This window comes from Cynocephalus volans, chromosome 4, assembly GCF_027409185.1.
Source record: "Cynocephalus volans isolate mCynVol1 chromosome 4, mCynVol1.pri, whole genome shotgun sequence".
Classification (NCBI taxonomy): Eukaryota; Metazoa; Chordata; class Mammalia; order Dermoptera; family Cynocephalidae; genus Cynocephalus; species Cynocephalus volans.
Window position 1 is genome coordinate 112,422,145 of NC_084463.1, and position 21,428 is coordinate 112,443,572.

Here is a 21,428-nt window from a genome sequence, read left to right on the forward strand (position 1 = left end):
GTGGACCAGTCATGTAACTATAACATGCAGAGCTTAGTTCTGGGGTACTAGCTTGTGGGAGCATGAGGGAGGGGCATTCGATCTAATCTGGGGGCTAAAGGAAGGCCTCAGGGCTGAGTTTTAATGAAAAACGTTCCTTCCTTGGAAATAAGTCCTCAGCAGCAAGAGCCCAGATGGGTATGGGGAAAGGGGAGCACTCCTTTGGGCAGAGTTATCACAACCCTCTGCATTTGTGGTGTGTTTGACCACGCCCAGCATCCAGTTCCACGCCCACCAGCCAGTGCATCAAAAGTGGGCCCGCAGGGAAATCCTCTTCTCTGCTGCCCCTCTTCCCAGGCATGTGGCTGCTATGGTATTCGGGCTCTTGTCAGAACTCTGAGTTCCCATGTTAATCATAACAAACATGTTCGGAGAGGAACTGGCCAGGCCACTGCCAACCAGCCCTCTCTCCAGCCTTGATAACATCTGCACCAAATTTTCTCCCTTTATATAATTAGGCCCGTTGGTATTTGCTTTGACTTTAGATTATGGTATGACTGGCATTTCTGAAATTTCAGGCCTGAAATATGTGCTGGGGCTCAGGATGGTGGGAAAACTGGCTTTCATTGATGGGATTTCAGGTTTAGCCAGGAAGGCCAGAAACAGTACACCAGCTACTGTTTGCACGCAAAATGCACAGCAGCCCCCGACCGGTGGGAAAGGGATCTCCTGCCTTGTCCAGGGAGTGGAGCTGGGTCAGGCCTGGTGGTCAGGAGGATGCAAGGTGGCTCCCCTTCTTCCGTTCCCTCCCCTCTTCACCCCACATCCTCCCACCCCTACTCCATCCCTGGCCCTGCAGGGAGAGAACTCAGCAAACAGGAAAAGATGCACTAACTATAAAGAAATGCAGTGAATCCAGACTTAACCCCAAAGCAAACCTCACCAGTGCCAGGGTTTGGAGTCGTGCTTTGAAATAACTGTCATTGTCTGGCTATGTCCGAGCCACAGAGCTGTTTGGGGTGTGAGACAAGGAGCTGGGCCAGGGGAAAGTTGGTTCTCTCCAGGCAGCTCTGTCCAGAAAGTGAGGAAGGGGGGGCATCACGCCCACTCCCTGACATCTATGGAGCGAGTTGTATCTCAGTGGTGACTTCATTTCCCTTAATTGGGTGTCCACAAACTCTCTGGAAGGTTCCAATCAGTCAGCCACACTGGTTGTGGTGTGGGAGCTTCTGATATGCTTGTTTGCACTTTCCCTTTGGGACCCTTGGGGCCCCGCTGAGTGATAACTGGATGATGGAATATTTGCTAGAGGAAGAGGAATGTATTTTTTTAAGATAAGACTTGATCCTGAGCAGGAGGGAGGTTTCCAGATGCCTCTGCAATGTCAAGGGCTGAGGAGTGGGTGCAAATCTCTTTGCCTCCTGCCTGCTGGGGTTAGCCTCAGCTCCTGAGAACCCCACAGGAAAACTCCTGCCTCAGGAAGGAACTTCTTCTGATTCTTTCAGCCAGAGGGTTGCCCTTTTCCTCTGGTTTTAGGTAGTATTAGTGCTTCTAATGAGATTTTGTTTGAATGGAAGGGTTTTTGCCCAGTACAGCTATCTACGTCATTGCATGTCATCCCTGGGGAAAGAACCTTGTCTTGTTTAACATGCAGTGCCCATTGAGGAACAGCATGGGATGCATACAGATCCTGTCTTGTCACCCTAACCACATGGCCCCAGTGCCAACAGGACCAAGTCCATACTCCAGTCAGCATTTCAGACCTTCAACATCTGTTTTCAAACTAATTTTTTTTTCTCTCTGTCCCCTCTCTTCTCCCAAAGTATCCTTCTCTCCATCCACCTTGAACTTCTTTCTCTTTGAATGGGCTATCCCCTCTGCTGAAACGTTCTTTTTTCATTTTATTCCTGGCAAACCAGAAACAGTACAACATCGTGGGCTCTGGCATGAGATCACTTGGGTTTGAATCCTGGCTCTGCCCCTTTCAATCTGTGAAACTGTGCACCAGTTACTTAGCTGCTTTGTGCCTCAGTTTCCTCATCTGTGAAATGGGCATGACAATAGTTCCTTATATTCGTTGTGAGGACTAACAGCTAAAATACATTGAGCACTTCAAACAGTATCTGACACATAGTAAGTGTTCAACAAGTGTAGGCTACAGTAATAATAATATTAATGTTTAAAGACCTTCCTCTGGGGAGTCTTTTCCAGCCTGCCAGGCAGGATTAGCATTTCCCCTTCTGGGCTTCAAATGGAACCAGCCACACAGGGTTCTAGTGATTCATTTCACAATTTGAAGTTACCCCTAGCCTGAGAGTTCCCAAAAGACAGGAACTAGTTCTCAGCAATAAGAATAACAACGTTTACACTAGTGTATTCCAAGCTCTGAACAATATGCTTTTTTCTCATACAATTTTTTTATTAAGGTGTAATTCACATACTATAACATTCACTCTTTAGTATATAATTCAGTGGTTTTAGTATATTCACAAAGTTGTACAGCCGTCACCACTAATTCCGGAACATTCTAAAACTGTAACCATTAGCAGTAACTCCCCAATCCTCCCTCCCCCATTCCCTTGCAATCACTAATCTATTTCTGTCTCTAGGGACTTGCCTGTTCTGGAAATTTCACATAAATAGAATCATACAATATGCATCCTTTTGTGTCTGGTTTCTTTCACTTAGCACAGTGTTTCCAAGGTTCATCCATATTTAGAATTTTCTTCCTTTTTATGGTTGAATAATATTCCATTGTATGGATATACCACATTTCATTTATCCCCCAATTAATGGACATTTGGGTTGTTTCCAGTTTGGGGTTAGTATGAGTAAGGGTGCCATGAGCATTCACATACAGGTTTTTATATGGACATGTTTTTTTTATTTCTCTTGGGCATATATACCTGGGAGGAGAATTGTTAGCTCATATGGTAAGTCTATGTTTAACTTTCTGAGGACTGCCTAGACTGTTCCAGAGCATATGCACCATTTTACATTCCTAGATGTTGGACATCTTTTCCTTTACTTACTGACCCTTTGTATATCTTCATTGAAGAAATGTCTATTCAAATATTTTGCCCTTTCCTTAATTGGGCTATTTGTATTTTTATTGTTAGGTTGTAAAAATTCTTTATATATGTTGGATGCAAGTCCCCTTTTCAGATATATGATTTGCAGATGTTTTCTCCCATCTGTGGGGCTATCTTTTCACTTTCTTCATAGCGCCTTTGAAGCATCAAAGTTTTAATTTTGATCAAGTCCAATTTATCAATTTTTTTCTTTTGTTGCTTGTGCTTTCGGTGTTATATGTAAGAAACGATTGCCTGATCTAAGATCACAAAGAGGTATCATATGCTTTTTAAAAGTGATCTTATTTACAATAACCCTATGAGGAAAGAGTAGTAGACCCACTTCACAGATAAGGAAACTAAGCTCAGATGCCAGAGCTGGGATTTCATCCAGTCAGTCTGAGTCTGAACCTCATGTGCATCTTACTGTACCTCCTCTCTTAGTCCCTTTACCTCTGCATCCTTCAAGGGCTTGGCACAGGGCTGGTGCACGGTAGGCCCACAGGTAATGTGAGTTGGATGGATGAGTGACAGGCCCTCACAGGCATGTGGTTTGTGCTTGCTGGTTGATTTGGGTAGACTGGGGTTTGCTCCTCAGTTACACTGCTGACTGGGGGGTTGTGTCTATGATGTTGGAGGTTCCTGAGAACCTCTCTCCTCTCTCACCTCCGCAGTGTCTCATCGTTGGGGGAGGACCATGTGGCTTGCGAACTGCCATTGAACTTGCCTACCTGGGAGCCAAAGTGGTCGTGGTGGAGAAGAGGGACACCTTCTCCCGGAACAACGTGCTGCACCTCTGGCCTTTCACCATCCATGACCTGCGGGGCTTGGGCGCCAAGAAGTTCTATGGGAAGTTCTGTGCTGGCTCCATCGACCACATCAGTGAGTGGAGCCAGTGGTGGCACTCCATGATGGGAGGGGGCTGACCCTGGGTGGGCACATCTCTCCATGTCTTAGAGTCCCCAGATTGTTCCATCTTGCAAGTCTCTCGGGGCTCCACACATCCCACTAGTAGACATTTAGTGAAAGGCCAGCTTTGTATTTTGTTCCAGGCCCAGTGCTATGTCCCACTAGGCTGTAAGCACCATGAGGTCAGGGACTGTGTGGCATGTCTTTTCACCACAGTATCCCTGGGGCATAAAAGAGCACTTGACACATAGCAAATGCTTAATAAACATCTGTTGAATAAATGAGTGAAATTTGGAAAACAGAGTCAGAGGTAAATAGCATAGTCTGTACTCTCAGAGAGCTGTTTGAGATTTTGTCATTAATAAAATGTGCTTTAATAAAGTTAGTCACACTCCCTAGACAAGTTTAGAGGAGAGAGCCACACAAAACCATTAAATGGGACAGGTAGTTGGGACCCTCTTGTGCAAAGGAGTTTGAACATTGTGCTGCGAGTGCTGGAATGACACAGTTGGATTCATGTTTCCTGACAGGTGCCATACCAAAGTTTCCTTGAGCTTTAAAAAAAAAAAAAAGAGAGAGAGAGAGAGAGGGCATCCTGATGGGACTTCAGCCAGAATAGGAAGGGAAATAGAACATGGATTTCAGGTCGAGGGCCTTCCCTGAATGCTTACGAAGGGCAAGGCCAAGGCTCTTCTGCTCTGACATTACTCAAGTCTGGTCTCTCAGGACAAGGTCTGTGCAGATGGGCTTTGGAAAGGGCAGCATCCCTCCTTGCAACTTTGCAGAGAGGAGGTCTTTAGCCATTTTTACATAGGGCAATAGTGATCCCTGAAGGTCAGGGAGGATAACACTGTAGGGAGAGTTGAAGGGTTTGAACAGGTTTGGGTTCAAATCTTGAAATCTGTCTCTTCCATTTCTGTATGACCTGGCTTTAATTTCTTATCTTCTTCAAGCCTCAGTTCTGTCTCCAGTAAAGTGTGATTAATGCCTGTCTCCCAGAATTGCTGAGAAGATTAAGTGAGGTCCAGTTTGTAATGTACATAGTACTATGCCTGGTGCATAGTAGGAGCTCAGGAAAATGTTTTACATCCAGTGGTGTACAGTGAGCATGAAGCAGCCATGGTCCCCAGACTTCAGCATGCAGAGCTGCATTCTCTCACCCAGTGTTTTTCTACCCTTGATCTTAGCCAAAAGGCTGAGAAACGAAATCACCCAGTGTTTTTTTTTTGTGGGGATGGGTGGGAGGAGAGCCCTGAGAGCCATGTTCTTATGACGACAAGAATTGATGGGAAAAGGGAGTGGGGTTTGGGCAGAAATGACTGGAGGGAATTATCAGCTGCATAGGGTGTAATTTATTCAGACACAGGAGAAATTGCCAGCAGTGGCCCTGGAGTTCATTCCCACTTTGGGATGAGAAAATTCCAGGAGTCCACAGAAAGAAATTTGCATTTGCCCAGAAAGCTGCAGTGTCAGCTTGCAGGATGTTCTTTACCACCCACGGAAGAATGTATATTGGTCACCAACTCAGCATGATGACATAGAGCTCCACTTTCTCATCAAGTCCTCCTGAGAGGCAGAGCCAGGCACCAGGAGGTCCGTGAGGGCCCTGGGGCTTTTGGGCTGGCTTTGCAGCCAAGAGCCCCTCTCTGCCCTCCTCGATGGGGCTCTTGTTTAATGACTGCTCCTTGGAAATACTGCAGCATGCAGAAGCACTGGCAGGACTCTGGAAATGAAATTGAGACGGTCAGAATGGCCATTGTCAAGGGCAGCTCCAGTGCCTGTCAGAAGGGAGACAAAAAGAATTTATTGAGTACCTGCTGTGTGCTGGAACCAGATAGGCTAGGAGCCATGAAACCAGGGGGAGAGGCCAGGCCTCCCCTGGAAGGACTGGTTTGTGGCAGGAGGTGGTTTGGGTTTTTGTTTTGGTTTTTTTTTCTCTGACTGGTAAGGGGATCGTAACCCTTGTCTTGGTGCCGTCTGCACCACGCTCAGCCAGTGAGTGCACTGGCCATCCCCATATAGGATCCGAACCCGCGGCCTCAGCGTTACCAGCGCCACACTCTCCCGAGTGAGCCATGGGGCCAGCCTGTGGTTTGGGTTTTTTAAACCCCAGCTGATCAGCCTCCTTTCAGACCAGCCATGTGTCCACCCCAGCTCCGTCCTCAGGCTCAGCATTGCTTAGCGGTTCTCACTTGTCCTGTGTTAGCATCCTCCTCCAGCTCCCGCTGCGGCTCTTCCAGGCTTCCACCACAGCCTCCTGGTCTCAGCAGAGGGCCGCCCTCCTGTGCTCAGGGGAGGGGAGGCCACTGGCAGCACTCCCCGTTCCAGCCCCCTCCCTCCTCCTCTGCCAAGCCCTCATTCCTTCCTGGCACCCCCATGGCAGAGGCAGAGCTGGCCACCTTCTCTCCAACTCCAGTCCCTCTTGGTCTCCTTGCCCCCTTCCCCTGTCCCTAGTCTTCCTGCTCCCACCTCACACTGGCCCCCCAGCCTCCATTACTACCCCATTACCCTTCCTTACTGCAGAGCATTTGTCCTAGCTTTCATCTGTTCACACCCCCTTCATTGCAGTCTAATTTCTCCCCCACCACCAGGCTAGAGAGACTTTCACCAAGGTCTCCAGAGCCTTCCTAACTCCCAAGTGCCCTGACCTCCTGTAGCCTTCATAGTCCTTAATCTCTCCATGGGGTTTGATATGCTTGGCCCCTCCTCTCTTGGCTTCCAGGACCCCATCACAGGCTCTGTTCTGCTGGTCCTCCCCCATAACCACCAGGCCCTGCCCCCTTCTGTTTACCTGTGTTTCCTCCGTTACAGGTGTGTTTCGTGTCTCCTGTGCCTAGCAAGGAACCTGGCACATTGCTGATGCTCAATAAATGTTAAATGAGCTAAGCCCACTAAATACAGAGGGGCCCACAGAAAATTTAAAATTTATCACTCTACAGAAAAACATTTGGAGACATACCCATCTGTGCTGAATGGCAGGGGACAAAACAGGGACTGAGGTTCCACTCATTGGGGGCGGGTTTTGAAGAGTGGGTAGGAGGTGGAGAACCATGACCCAGCTCCGTGGGGAGAATTTCCCACCCAGCCGTACACTGGGTGGTGAAGAGCTTGGGCATAGGCCCCACGTAGTGGGCCATTGATCCTTGACTTTACTCATGGGCCTTTCCTCTCTGTCTCCTCTTTTCATCTTTATCTCATCATCTCATCAAACCCAGAGCCCAGCTCAGGAAAAATGCAAGAAAGACAGAGTCTCCCTCTCACAGCATTACATGATGGCTAGGGCAGGGTCTTGGAGCCAGACAGACCTCGGTCCACATCCTAGTTTTGCTATATGTGACCTCAAGCAAGTCACTTAATCTTGTTAAGTCTCAATTTCTCATCTATAAAATGAGAATAATAATGATCCCAAAGAGCCACTGTTAAGGGTTAAAACACAGAGTGCTTGGCACATAATTAGTGCTCAGTAATGGTCACCGCTGGTACGTTGCTGTGCTCAGAGATGATTGAGCAGTGTCTGCATACAGGAGGCACTCGGGCATTGCTACTGACAGTTCATCTCCTTTCTCCTTCCACCCCAACAGGTATCCGGCAGCTGCAGCTCATTCTATTCAAGGTGGCCTTGATGTTGGGAGTTGAAATCCATGTGAATGTGGAGTTTGTGAAGGTTCTAGAGCCTCCTGAAGATCAAGAAAATCAAAGTACAGTATAATTTTCTTTTTCTGTCTAGAAATCAGATATTGCAAAGTGGAAATCACATTTGCAGCTCTCAGTGGATGTTTCTATACAAGTTATTCTTATTTGGAGCTGTTTGGCATAATCCTAACGGAGGATATTTTATCTTTTTTGCCCATTGCTATCACTTTAGGTTTGGTCTTCAGCTCTCAGGGAATTTATTATTAAGCCATTAAACCTATAATTTGCTTACTCCGTCACTAGGAAATGCTACTTTGACAAATGAAATCTCATCAATAAGTAGTATAGAAGACATAAATTTGGTTGTTTGGTAAAGTTCGTTCACATGTTCCTCGGGCCATGTGTGTGTGTTCACACTTAGCTACATGGTCGCACTTGTAGCCGTATGATATGTTAACATCCAGTAAAGAGAGTGAGGCTTCTGGAGCAACTATGAAATAAATGTTCAAGATATTATTTGGTATATTGAATTATAATTTATAAACCATAAGTTTCGCCCATATAAGTATGTTTTATTTAGTACTGTTTCTCTTTTTCCTTTTAATGTGTTTATTTAAATTCTGCTCTTTGACACACACCACCATCAGAGAATTTGTTTGTGATGCCTCTGCATCTTACTGTCCTGATCTTCTACTGCCTGGGAAGGGCTTTGAGTTTGGGGCCAGCTTAGTGTCAGACACCTCGCAGTTTCCTCACAGTCCCCTGCCCAGAGTATTTGAGAATTTAGGGGAGGCGTTAATTGGCTTTTATAGCAGGACAGCTTTCATTATCTAGCACCCAGAGACTTGTGTGCTGCTCTTTACCTTTTCCAGACCTCTAGTGAAATAAAAAATTCTAATTACGGGTAACCAGCCAGGCTTCACCTGAAATGTTTTTACAAAAGGCAATGTACTGCACAGCAGACATTCTGAGCACAAAGTAGAAAGTCAGCCTGGTTTCATTACACCCGCACATCGTTTTGGGTCTGTTTAGCAGTGGGAAGGCCCTGAGGAATGTGGGATTGTGGAGAGAACACGGTGGGCTCTGTTGAGAAAAATAAGGTGCAAGTGAGACTAGTTGGAGAATCACTGAGGACAGATTCCAGCAACAGCCAGTAAAAACCAGGCACGGGCTTGGCTTTGCTGGTTCACTGTGTCCCGAATTGAGCTGACGCTAAAGCCAGCAGGACACCAAGTTAGGGTTCAAGTCTGGGCTGCTCCAGCCTCTCCTCTGGAGGTGGCTGGGTGCACATACCTATTTGCATGTCTGTTTCCCATGGCCGCACGGAGGAGGCATCAGCGCTCTCACTCCTCACTGTCTCTGCCAACTCATCTCCTTTTTCTGTCCTGGTAGAAATTGGCTGGCGGGCTGAGTTCCTCCCTGCAGACCATTCTCTGTCAGAGTTTGAGTTTGATGTCATCATTGGCGCCGATGGCCGCAGGAACACCCTGGAAGGTGAAGACTCTTCTTCTTGGGGCTGTGGTGGGAGGGTGGAAGTGGGAGGGGGGTGTGTGGGGAAGGGGCTGGAGAAAGGTGGGCGGGATAGCAGATGCCAAACCTGGGTGGGGGTCCTGATAGAAGGGCAGATGGTCCTGCCTGAGGCGGAATGACCCATCCTCCTGTTTTGAGGACAGCCTTTCATTCTCTCTGAACCTCGGTTTCCTCAGCTGTAAAATGTGGACAGCAGAACCCTTTCAGAGCCTTGTTAAGAGGGCTGGGAAAAGACTCCATATGTAAAAATGCTTTGTAAAGATAAAGAGCCATGGCAAATCAGCATGCACTCATTGAGTACCTGCTGGAAGCCATGGTGCTAAGCACTTTCACAGTGACTTCATCAGGATAAACATTTTTATACTATGGGTGGTATTAGTTAATTTCAAGTATAGTACTACAGAAGGAGGAGCCCGTCTCTTTTCATAACTTTTAAGCACTTCCGCTGCTGGGCACTTAGATAAGTTTTGCCAAACTGTCAAGGTGCAAAGCTGCGCTCCTTGGGGTAAGATCTAGTCAGGTTGGGAAAGAAACCCCATCACCTGGAAACACTTTGGTCACCTCCACCCCAGCCCCAAGATTAATTACTCCACAGGTTGTACTAATTTATGCTAACTCTGCTAATCTGAGACCATGGGCTGTAAACAACATGGCCACAAGTGGCATGTCTTTGGGAGAGTTCTTTTTTTTGAGCTTGCCCCCCTCAAGGGCCGCAGATGTCTGACGGGGGTGGGGGTGGGCCCCTGCTCTGAGGAGAGGGCGTACCCCTGAAATAGGGCTGACCTTAGAGATTCAGGATGCGTGGCCGCCTGGCTGAGGCCTGTCCCACCGCCAGTCACCAGTGCTGCCTGCCACTCCCTTCTCTCTCACTTCCACACTCTCCTCCTCACAATCAGTAACCAATATATGACGAGGAGTTTTTAAACTGCCAACCTGGATATTGTACTCTTAGAATTTATGGGTTCCTTTCAGTGGTTTGGTAAAAGTGTGAGTCTGAAAATTTGAAAGTCCAGGATTCATACCTGGCTTGAGTACAGTTCGGCATTTTATGAGCATGAAAAGGAAAGAGGGAAGCCCAGAGCCATTTGAGCAAATACGACAAAATGGGTCAACCAGAGGAGGAAATGCTCCATGGAAATGTGACCTCTGTATCCCCACCATTCAAAGCAATTTTAATGTAAATCGTTGAAAGCTATAAGAATTCTGATGAATTAGAGTACTAAAGTAATTGCAAGTTAGAATCCCATTAATTCATTACACATTTATTGAGTGTATATACTAAGTGCTAGTCACTGGGAATTGGTGTATTAGTTTCCAGGCTGGCCCAACACAGTACCACAATCTGAGTGGCTTGAACAATAGAAATGTATTGTGTCACAGCTCTGGAGGCTGGAGGTCCAAGATCAATGTGTGGCCAGGGTTGGTTTCTTCTGAGGGCTGTGAGGAAGAACTGGATCCAGGCCTTTCTCCTAGCTTCTGCTGGTTTGCAGGCAATCTCTGACATTTCTTGTAGAGGCGTCACCCCAATCTGCCTTCATGTTCACATGACGTTCTCCCTGTATGTGTTCATCTCCAAATTTTCCGTTTTTATAAGAACACTAGTCATACTGCAGTAGAGGTCCACCCTACTCCAGTATGACCTCATCTTAATTAATTACATCTGCAGTGACCCTATTTCCAAATAAGGTCACATTCTGAGGTACTAAGAGTTAGGTCAACATATGGATTTGCGGAGACACAATACAGCCCATAACAATTGAGATCCAAAGAAAATCTGTTAAAATCCCTGTCCTGCAGGAATTCAGTCTAATAATCCTACTTTTCAAAGGGGGGAAAACCATGAAAAATGCTAATAAGGTGCTTGTCATTATATAAGGTCCAAGTGCACGTGGGTCTCTCATGAGTGTATGTAGCAACAATACCTAACACTTCTTTAAAAGGATGAACCTGTGATTGCCTGTTAGAGAAGATCGCTTTAGGTTTTTATTTGTCAATGCCTAACCAGGGTATTGGTTCTACATATTTTAGAAAAGGACCAAGTCCCACTGACTTCTAAAGGCCTCTGGTGACATGTTTCCTCCTTGGGAACAAACTTCAGCATTTCTGCCTGCTCCTGTTTTCTAGAGATCCAGAATTCTGGTTTCATTGGACTGTGGGTGTCTGAGAATAGCTTTCCCAATAATCATTTTCCATTTTCACACCAAATCCAGAAGAAAGACCCACTTTTTCCTTTCTCTCCATGCAGGGTTCAGAAGAAAAGAATTCCGTGGGAAGTTGGCCATTGCAGTCACCGCCAACTTCATAAACAGAAACAGTGCTGCTGAAGCCAAGGTGGAAGAGATCAGCGGTGTGGCTTTCATCTTCAATCAGAAATTTTTTCAGGACCTTAAAGAAGAAACAGGTGGGACCTTCACCTTTCTCCAGACCAGGCCATTGTCCACAGTTTTTAAAGTGCATAGAGGAGCATGCTGGCTTCCGAGGCTCTTGGGACTGGGGGGACTTACTGTGACAGAACAGAAGCAGAGATTTCTCCTCAGATAATAAATAAGCAGGATTCCTTCGAGGACAAGAGGGCATGTTCTTGAGGGAACATTCTGGATGTTGTACATGAAAATAGATCAAATTTGTTTACTCGGTCAGCAATTACTGAATGCCCATTCCGTGCCAGTTCTTAATACTGTGGGGTACAAAGTCTAGGTTGACATGATCCCTCCTGAAGTAGCTCCCCATCCAGCGAGGGATACCCACACAAACCATCCTAATGCAGGGGGTTGGCTCTGGACCCGAAGTCAGCGTGAGATTCAGGGAACACTCTGAGGAGGGAGTCAGTGACCTGTGGGCGGTACTTGAAGAAGCCTGGCTGCTTCTGTGCAGTGCATCAGCCACCCTTCCCCTGAGGCATGTCCAGGGATGCCCAGGGAACATGATGCTCACTGGCCATAGTTGTCACCCAGCCATGGGCCTAGAGGATAGAAGGTATTGATTCACTTAGTTTATATTTCTGGAACGCCTACTATGTCTGTAGATGCTAGGGCCTGAAATAGAGCAGTGAGCAAAACAAACTCCCTCTCTCCTGGAGCTTATATTCTACCGGCGTAGACAGTCAATAAACGAATAACAGGCAACACATCTGGTGGTGATAAGGTTGTGGGGAAAAGCAAAGCAGTGAGAGGGGAAGGACAGGGATGAATCACCTGCTCCCAATCTAGTCAATTCCAGATTTTTTCTTTCCATTTAACCTGGTTAAAAGCATGGATATGTTTCTCCTTGTAAAGGCAGTGTGACAACAGTGGTAAATAAAATCTTTCTACTGGAAATAAATCCTCTTCAGTCTGACCACCTTGCACAGGAATAGTCTTCACTGTCATGGACTCCTTTCCCGTAATTCCACCACGTGCTCACTTTCTTCACGGCTCTAGCTCTAATCGTGGCCGTCCTCTTTGTCATTCTGCTTTTCTCCTTAACCACATTTTACACACAGTCCTCCCGATGGTCAGTTTTGGGAGCTGCAGAATATCTCATGAAGTAGATGTATTGTCACTGCCTGAGCATTTAAACCCGGGATTGGCAGACGATGGCTGGCCACATGTTTCTGTATTGCCTTTCAGCTAAGAACGGTTTTATATTTTTTAAAGGGCTGAAGAAAAATCAAAAGAAGAATGATATTTTGTGATGCATGAAAATGTTATGAAATTAACATTTCAATGTCCATAAATAAAGATTGATTGGGACACAGCCGTGCGCATTTATTTATGTTGTTTCTATGGCTGCTTCTACCATGAGTGGTGGCGACAGAGACGATATGGTCCACAAAGCCACAAATATTTACTATCTGCTCTGTTACAAAAAAGTTTGCTGACCTCTGATATGCAGCTATCAGTTATTTACTGTTACAGATAAAGCTGCTTCTGTTGAATTATTTAAGATTATTTTTTAGGAGTGGGATTAGTTGCTGGCTACGACAACGTGTGCCCATGGCATGGCGCTCTGAGTTTCCCCACAGTTGAAGTTTATTAAAAGTTTTAATAGTAAAAGTTTTAATATTTTATTATTTTATTAATAGTTTTAATATTTCCCTCCACCATATTATGTCCTTTGGAATGATTTAAGAATTCGGCAAGCTCTTATTCCCCTCAAAAACCAAGAAAATAAAGTTTTAAACCACCAAACATAAATTATGACAGGTCATTGAGTGTGATTTTGCAAATGTTTCAATGAGCTTCCTTTAAACTTTGCTGTGATTGTCACCTTGGGCCATTGTTTCACAACAGTGACAGCAATGAATTTCCTCTGATTCTCTTGGGGGCCCTCTGTGTTGATGGCTGTTTCCTATTTAACCATAATAAAGGTGTTCCTATGGTTACCCAGCATGCCTTGTGTTAACTGCTGATATGTCACCATGTGTTTTCCTTTCCTTTCCTTCAAGTAAGCTAAGCCAGTGGTTCTCAAACTTGAGTGTGAATCAGAATCGCCCAGAGAGCTTGTTAAAACACAGAGTGCTGGCCCTATCCCCAGTGTCTGATTCAGTAGGTCTAATGTGGAACCCTGATAATTTGCATTTGTAATAAGTTCTTGGGAGATGCTGGTGCTGCTGGCCCTGGGCCACCTTTTGAGAACCACAGAGCTGAGCTCACATCTCACAGCATGGTTTTAAATGCAGAAACCTAGTCTGTAAAATGTTTTGCAGCTGGTGTAAAGTGCAAAAATATACAACCCAGCCCTCTAACCTGAGGCATTCCTACCACTGCACCTGGGTTTTCACATACAGGATGGGAAATGGTAGAAATACTCCTTAGCATGGTCTTTGGAGAATTCCTATAGCTCTCTATGGCCACATGGAGGATGATGGATGGGACTTGGAGTCAGATAGTCCTGGGTTCCAATCCCGGCTGTGTTATTGCTTAGCTCCCAAGGCTATGGTTCATGCTTGGCCTTTCTGCAACACTTACCCAGCTCTAACCTAGAAATACAGGCCCACAATCCCAGATGCTGTGAGTTCTAAAGAAATAACATCTTTGTGGGACTATAAAAACTAACTGCTTTGACTTGGGTAAATTCTGGCATTCTTTTTTATCTTTTCCAGCCTTGTATGTCTTAAAAATGTCTCTTATGTGAATATTCTGCAGATAAATAACAAGACCTGTCATGAGGCAAAATACAGCACCTGGTACACAGTTGGCACTGAGGAAGTAATAGTCTATGAATGCTTTTCTTTTCAGGGATTGATCTTGAGAACATTGTTTACTACAAGGACTGCACCCACTATTTTGTCATGACAGCCAAGAAGCAGAGCCTGCTTGACAAAGGTGTCATCATTAATGTATGTACCTCTTGACTGTGATTTCCCAAGTGTCTTTCCCTCCGTGACCTGGGGTGGGAGCAGACGTCGTCCTGCCAGAAGCTGAGTGAGGGGATAGGAAGGGAGCGCCTGCTTACCACCTTCGTTTCCCCTGGTGTTGCACGAGTGCTGGGTAAAAGAGCTATGCCAGCACACACACAGATGTTTCTGCAGGGACGTGTGTGGTGCTGTGAGACCTTTACCCATGTGTTAATGTGAGTCAGCTGAGTCTTCCCCTTCTCCAAATCTCACTCAGCTCTGGGAGGTCACATGTCATTTAGAGGCAGGTGGGGGCTCCTCATCCTAGTGGCACATAGAGATGCTTTCACTTGTGAATTTCATGCTGTGGCCCCTTGTCATGGTGTGGGGGGAAGCTCATATTCAGGCAGTTGAAAAGACTCGAGCTGAATCTTGGCTCTGCCACATACTCACTCAAGGTCGTGGGTGAACTCTGTCCTTTCTGAACCTCTGTCTTCTCATCTACAAGATAGGAATAATAGTTTCTGTCTGAAAGGGTTCTTAGGAGGAGCAAGTATGTATGTGTATATGTATATGTATATGTATGTATACAGAGCACCTAGCACAGCGCCTGGCATATGGTGGGTTTGTAGATTCCCTCCAGAACTTCTCAGCCTTGTTTGGACACCTGCTTTTTGGGCCTGCTGCCTTCTTGGCTTCTACTTTGTGAGTTTGCATCTTCACACTTAAAGACAGCAGGGTTGGAAGGAGAAGCTCACAGAGTGATGGTCCCTGGGCTGGCAGCTGCTGTGGTTGGGTTTTCAGCCTTTCCAGAGCCCCCACACTTGCCGCTGCTGCATTTTCAGGATAAGGATCATGTAGCCCAAGGTCAGCCTGCTCTCTGGGTGTCGGCTGGAGCCCAGGTAGCATGGTGACCATTCATTGCTGCTTGTCAGAGAAGAATGCACCTATTTCCTTGCCACCTTGTGCCGGCAGCCAGCCGGGCAGCATTAGTAACCCAGCCCTCCCCTGGGCCTCCTCCACATCGCCCAGGTCTTTACTGAGAGCTGAGCTGTGGCCAGAGGCTGTGAGCAGAGCTGGGTGCAGCTGGCTGAGCACATAGCAGGTGTGTGGGCAATGAGCTTCAGCCTCTGCTGCCCTGCTGCTGACTGGGCAGCCTGGGGCAGGTGTTCCTCTGACATTGCCTTCGCAGTCTGGAGCTGACTGTGTCAGAGTGAAGGAGCATTCTGGGGTGCAGGAAGCAGGTTCAGTGGGCACCTTTGCCTAGGAGGGGCTGGGCAGTTAGGCATGTTTAACTTGGGTTTTATGTTTTGCTAGCAGAGTAGAATTTCTGGAACAAGGCATTTGAAATCATGGCTATTTAGAAAATTGAGAGAGTGCGTCACTCTGGGTATAGATGAGGCTGTGCCATTTGAGATCCTTGTGAATGCTCTTGCTGGTGCCTGGGATGGTCCAGGATGCACTTCCTCATATGCTGCATGTAGTGCTGTCATGAATTACTGGGGACAGGATTCCCACTCACTGAGCACTTCCCATGGGCCCAGCATAGGGCTAGGGATTGCATGTGTGCAATCTTTTTCAGTCCTTGCATGGCTCTGTGACATAGATTTTGTTATTCCCACTTCACAAGAGAAAATGGAGACTCGGAAAGTCAAATAACTTGCCCAAGTTTATAGTTAGTCAACAGCAGAGGTGGAATTTGACCTGTTGCTCTCGCTGACCCCAAAGCCTGTGTTCAACTTACACACTAGTCCCCTCCCTCTCCCCCTGGGTATATGCACCTTTTGGGTTACCTCTGGGAAAAGTGGTCTTTTAGTCTCATTAGCCACATGATGAGCAGATTGGATGCTGGGAATACTCTAAACTTTCTCACTTTCGTCAGACCCTGACATCCTGTGGTTCATTACTGGTGTCCCTCCAGGATGGATATCCTCCTGGTCCTCCAAGGTCAGGGTTCTCCACCCCCCAGCAGGACAGTGTAACAATTAACAATCTATGAGCAATGCCAAGCCCCAAGAGCAACGCCAAGCCCCGAGCAGTCCTCAGCTTGTCCAGAAAACGGGTAACTGATTCTCAAGAAGGGGCTTGAGTTCATGTCCAGCACCCATGTTTTTTTTCTGGTCTTGTTTGACTGCTAAACACACATCTGGACCACATTAGCTTAGCTCAGTCCATTATAAAATCACACTTCTTGGCTTACTCTTTTGTCTTTTAATGGTACTGAAATTTGTCACAAGAACCAGCCATATCAAATGTGCTGCTTGTTTTGTTGCAAGACTATGAAGTACACTGTTTGGTACAACTCTCGATGTGCTCTGTTGAAATCCCTGCGTGAGACAGACATTTTAGAATTGAGTGCCAGGAAAAAATTGAATCCCTTAAGGAATTTGTATGCTTCCTTCTTTCTGATAAGGAAAGCCCTGTAACATATCACATTTCCCTTTTGCCTAGGATGCTGGGAAGCTCAAAGCCAAATATGATGCTTAATCAAGACTGTAAATCCTCTACAGCTGGCTGATGTGTTTCCTCTTTACTCTCTTTGCCATGGTTTTCTATGTCTGTTTTGATAAGCCTCACTGTACAGACCTATTCCGTGTCCTTTTGCCAAGAAGTGGTATGAATACTGGCTACTAGTATATAGAGGGGGAGGCTGCTTCACCGTGTTTTGATTTTCCCCAGGACTACATCGACACAGAGATGCTGCTGTGTGCAGAGAATGTGAACCAGGACAACCTGCTCTCCTATGCCCGAGAAGCTGCAGACTTTGCCACCAATTACCAGCTGCCATCCTTAGACTATGCCATGAATCACTATGGGCAGCCTGACGTGGCCATGTTTGACTTCACCTCCATGTATGCTTCAGAGAATGCAGCCCTGGTGCGCGAGCGTCAGGCACACCAGCTGCTCGTGGCCCTCGTGGGTGACAGCTTGCTTGAGGTACCACATGTGTTTGGAGCCTGCTACAGGACAGATCTCTGCATTTATGTTCTGGCTGGTAGCATCTGCTGTCATGCATCTGGGGGAAGGACAGGCTCTCAGCCAGTTGGCAGGACTCTGCCAAGCCATCCTGGCCTCAGAGCCTACCATTTCACTCAACTCAGAGGAACCCATTCTGCGTGTGCGTGGGTGGGAAAGCTTTCCCTGCCATCTCCAGGTTCTTCTGGGCTGACTTCTTTGATGAAGTACAAAATTAAGCAGCCTTTGTTTGCTCTACATGGACCATCCTTGACCCTCAGCTGGGCCAAGACTACTTCCTCATGTGGGTGGCCCTTTGTGGCCTTTCAGCATGGAGATCATTTTGGGTGCAAGAGAGGCCTGGGGACCCCAAAGTCCAGTTTCCATCCATGGCTTCCCTGCTCACAATTTTTTTCAGCAAATCTGCAAGTGCGAGGACCCTTAGGTTAAATGAATGATCTTTCATGTAAGCACCAACCAGAAAATATTTATGTATTTGTCCCAAGTTAAGAGTTAAATTCCATATGATGCTTTGGGTGCTCCTGACCCAGGCTAGCTTGGTTGACTTGGGCCTTGCCCATCACGTGCGTGGACTCTCCTTACGCTCCGTGGTGGAGCTCTCCGCACCCACCCTACTCTGGCCCAGTCTCCCTGCTTTCTCTCTCAGTACACTCCTCCCATGTGCTGTGCCACGTCCAAACCACATGGCTGTTCTTCTATCAGGCTCTGGCATTTTCCAGCCACCAAGACTTTGCCCATGCTATTCCTGAATGGATCAAGACCAGAATCCTATTCATTCTTTAAAATCAGCATAAATGCGACTCTTGTATGAAGCCGACTCTGATTTCCACCTCCCTGTCCCAGGGGGAATTTTCTTTCCCTCTCTGAGCCCTTCAGCAGTTTTGCTGTGCCTGTGTCATAGCGCCTTTTACATTTGACTTTGCGCTATAGCTGTTTGTGTCTGTGGTAAATCCTTGTAGGCAGAGGGTCGCTGCCCTGTCACCTCTCTGTCCCTCCAGTGCATGCATCACACGGGGCTAGCAGTTGTTGAGTTCTTGGTAGAGTGGGATAGCAGGCTGAGTCCTTAGAATCAGCAGGAATTGTGCATGTTTTCTTTTGCAGCCATTTTGGCCTATGGGCACAGGCTGTGCCCGTGGCTTCCTGGCAGCCTTTGACACGGCCTGGATGGTGAAGAACTGGGACCAAGGCACTCCTCCCCTGGAGCTGCTGGCTGAAAGGTGAGTTTTGACAGCAGGGCTCCTAGCAGGGCTGGGTCAAAAGCTCAGGCAGAAGAGGGGGTGGGACCAGCTGTCAAGTGACTCCCAGCTGTACCTGGAGCTCTGCCCCCCTCTTATCTCCCCTCCCACATGTGGCCTGATTTGATCATCAGGATCGCTAAGGACGCTTTCTCCATCATAATCTGCCTCCTTCAGTGACTTTCTCCGGTAGCCAGGACCTCAGACCCTGGATGCCAAAGAGAAGTCTTCGTCTGGCATGACCCTAAGATCGGGGCTCCCTGACGCTGCTCGTTTGCCCAAGAGCCAGAGAGCTTTGTCTCAGGGAGTCTTCCAGGAAAGTGCTGAGTGTCCCTCCCTGACTGGGGGTTGGCTTCTGTGGCTCCCAGTCCTCTCCTGCTGCTGAGATCCTGGGCTTCCTCCCAGACCCCTGCAGCTGGCCACGTGGCTGTGACAGCTGATAGACACAGGCCCCTGATGGACTTGGGTGTGGAGGCCTGTGGTCATGGGGGACAGACCACGGGACGCAGTGTAGCAAAACCACAGGTCACCACACTGCCAGCCCTGCGTCCCTGCCTTCTGTCTGGGGAGAGAGGCCAGCATCTCTGACACCACTTCCTCTTGGTCCCCTTGACCCTCTCCCCATTTTGCAGTTCTCAAGAACCACGAGTGCCAGGCATCACAGGGAAGGCTACACAAACACATCCAAGAAGCCCTTGAACCAGGGGAATGGGGGAAGTGGGGGGGGGTGTTGGGGAAAGAGGCCTGAGGTGGCAAGAGCAATCCCTGACCTCTGGATTCTGCCACCCTCCAGAGAGAGTCTTTACCGGTTGCTACCTCAAACAACCCCAGAGAACATCAACAAGAACTTTGAGCAGTACACGTTGGACCCAGGGACACGGTACCCGAACCTCAACTCGAACTGTGTCAGGCGCCATCAGGTAAGTCTGTCCCTGGGACCCGTCTGGGTCACTCTGCACTCAGTGAAGGGAGGGAGGTCACATTAAATCTTGGCTGTCACACATTTCTGGGACAGAGGCTACCAGTGCCTGTGGCCTAAAGGTAGGACCATTTCTTCTGCTAAGGAGAGTCACAGGAGCACAATAGAATCAGCATTCTTTCTAGCACACAGGAGAGAACTGGAACACATATTGGTGGGTACATATATGCGTACGTGCATATATTCACATATGGCAACTTATCACTGTGCATAGGAGATCATATCTCTCTCCAATAATCTGTTTAGCCAAATGTCCTCTCCTAACCACCCATGGTCCTGGAGTCCATTTTTTCTCCCATTGATCCAGAGCCACCAAACCCCCAGTGTTTGCTGTCCATAGAATAGTGTGAATTTGTAAAATGAGCCAATTACATACATTCACACACATTCACACTCACTCATTTGAGTGGATAACTGAGGTTCATTGCTCTATGATCAGGTCATCTGGGTTCCCTCACTGACGGTCATGCCCTCCAGCGATAGAGGAAAAGGGTGGCAGGCACTGAACAGGGGGTGGGTGGAGTTTAGAGGCCTTGAGAGTAAGGTTTGGGGGACACTGGTGGGCAGGCATGTGGTGTCTCTTGTTTGTAGGTGAAGCACTTGTACATCACCAAGGAGCTGGACCACTCACCTCTCGAGAGACTGGGCTCAGTGAGGAAATCTGTCAGCCTCTCCAGGCAGGGTAAGTCACCCTCCTGGGACCCTGACCGGGTCGCTGGGAGGGGCTTTGCAGGGAGTTAGCCTCCTCCATGGCCATGGTGACACAGGCTTTGCCCCTGCTACCTGTGTGACCTTGGGCAGGTGCCTGTCATCTTTGTGCTTCAATTTCCTCCTCTGTAAGAGCAAGAGGACAACTGCTACCCATAGAGTCATCGTGAGGATTAAATGTATTCATTTGCATTGAGCTCTTAGCACAGTAGATGTGAACTGTGGAATTATCTCACTGAGACTTGCTTTTCCTTTGCTGTTCTTTCCAGTGTGGGGGTCTTGTCCCCCGAACTGGGCAGAGCTTCCTGGGCTAGCACAGTGCTGGGCATGGGCCTGTGCTCAGGGGCCAGCTCCCAGCGTGGCTCAGAGAGGTCTCTGTGCCTGTGCCTGTGCAGACTTTGCCTCCTCTTCTTCCTTTGGCAAACTCAGCTTACTCCTCCCCTCCACACACCACATCCCTCTGCTGTAATAAACTGTTTTACTGCTACGCAAACATGGCAGGTTTCACTGGATTCTTTGCCACTGCACAGTCCTTTCTGTTTTCCTGGAATGCCTTCTTCTGTCTAATGAATTCCTAGACACTGGGGTTTTTTTTTGTTTTTTTCGTGGCTGGCTGGTCTGGGGATCTGAACCCTTGACCTTGGAGTTACAAGGTGGAGCTCGAACCAACTGTGCTAACCAGCCAGCCTGAATTCCTAGACACTCTTCAAGAACAAGCTTGAATGCATCTCCCTGAGACATTTTCTTTAGAGAGTTCTGCTCCCCAGGCAGACGGGCTCACATGCTCTTGCAGTGCCTGGTTCTCCCTCCATTGCAGCACCATGCCAGCATCACTTGCCTCTGTGTCTGTCTGCCCTACTAGTGAGTGTGCTGTCGACAGGGTCTGTATTCCTGGCCTCTAACCCAGGGTCTGGCCACAGTCAGTCTCAGGGACTCTGAAGGAGGAGAGTGTGCTTCCTGTCCTGGCATCCTGCCCTCCTGCCATGCTCTTGACTGGGCCCCCATGCAACAGTCCTCAGGGGGCTGCACCCATGCCAGTGGCCACCTGCCCCAGCCTCTGGTCCCCAGCCTCCTGGCAGGGAAGGATCCCC

The 21,428-nt window shown here is 47.7% G+C and overlaps 1 protein-coding gene across 4 annotated transcripts in view; it reads left to right on the forward strand.

The window, feature by feature from the left end:
* The window catches only part of MICAL2 (microtubule associated monooxygenase, calponin and LIM domain containing 2), a 204,567-nt gene that overhangs the window by 74,275 nt on the left and 108,864 nt on the right, over positions 1–21,428 (forward strand). For all 4 annotated transcript variants that reach the window (XM_063092700.1, XM_063092702.1, XM_063092701.1 and 1 more), the window contains exons 4-12: positions 3,725–3,932; positions 7,541–7,657; positions 8,985–9,086; positions 11,368–11,523; positions 14,342–14,442; positions 17,119–17,376; positions 18,517–18,632; positions 19,444–19,570; positions 20,221–20,311. In XM_063092700.1, the coding sequence (XP_062948770.1) occupies positions 3,725–3,932; positions 7,541–7,657; positions 8,985–9,086; positions 11,368–11,523; positions 14,342–14,442; positions 17,119–17,376; positions 18,517–18,632; positions 19,444–19,570; positions 20,221–20,311 (1,276 nt within the window). The remainder of the gene's footprint in view (positions 1–3,724; positions 3,933–7,540; positions 7,658–8,984; positions 9,087–11,367; positions 11,524–14,341; positions 14,443–17,118; positions 17,377–18,516; positions 18,633–19,443; positions 19,571–20,220; positions 20,312–21,428) is intronic.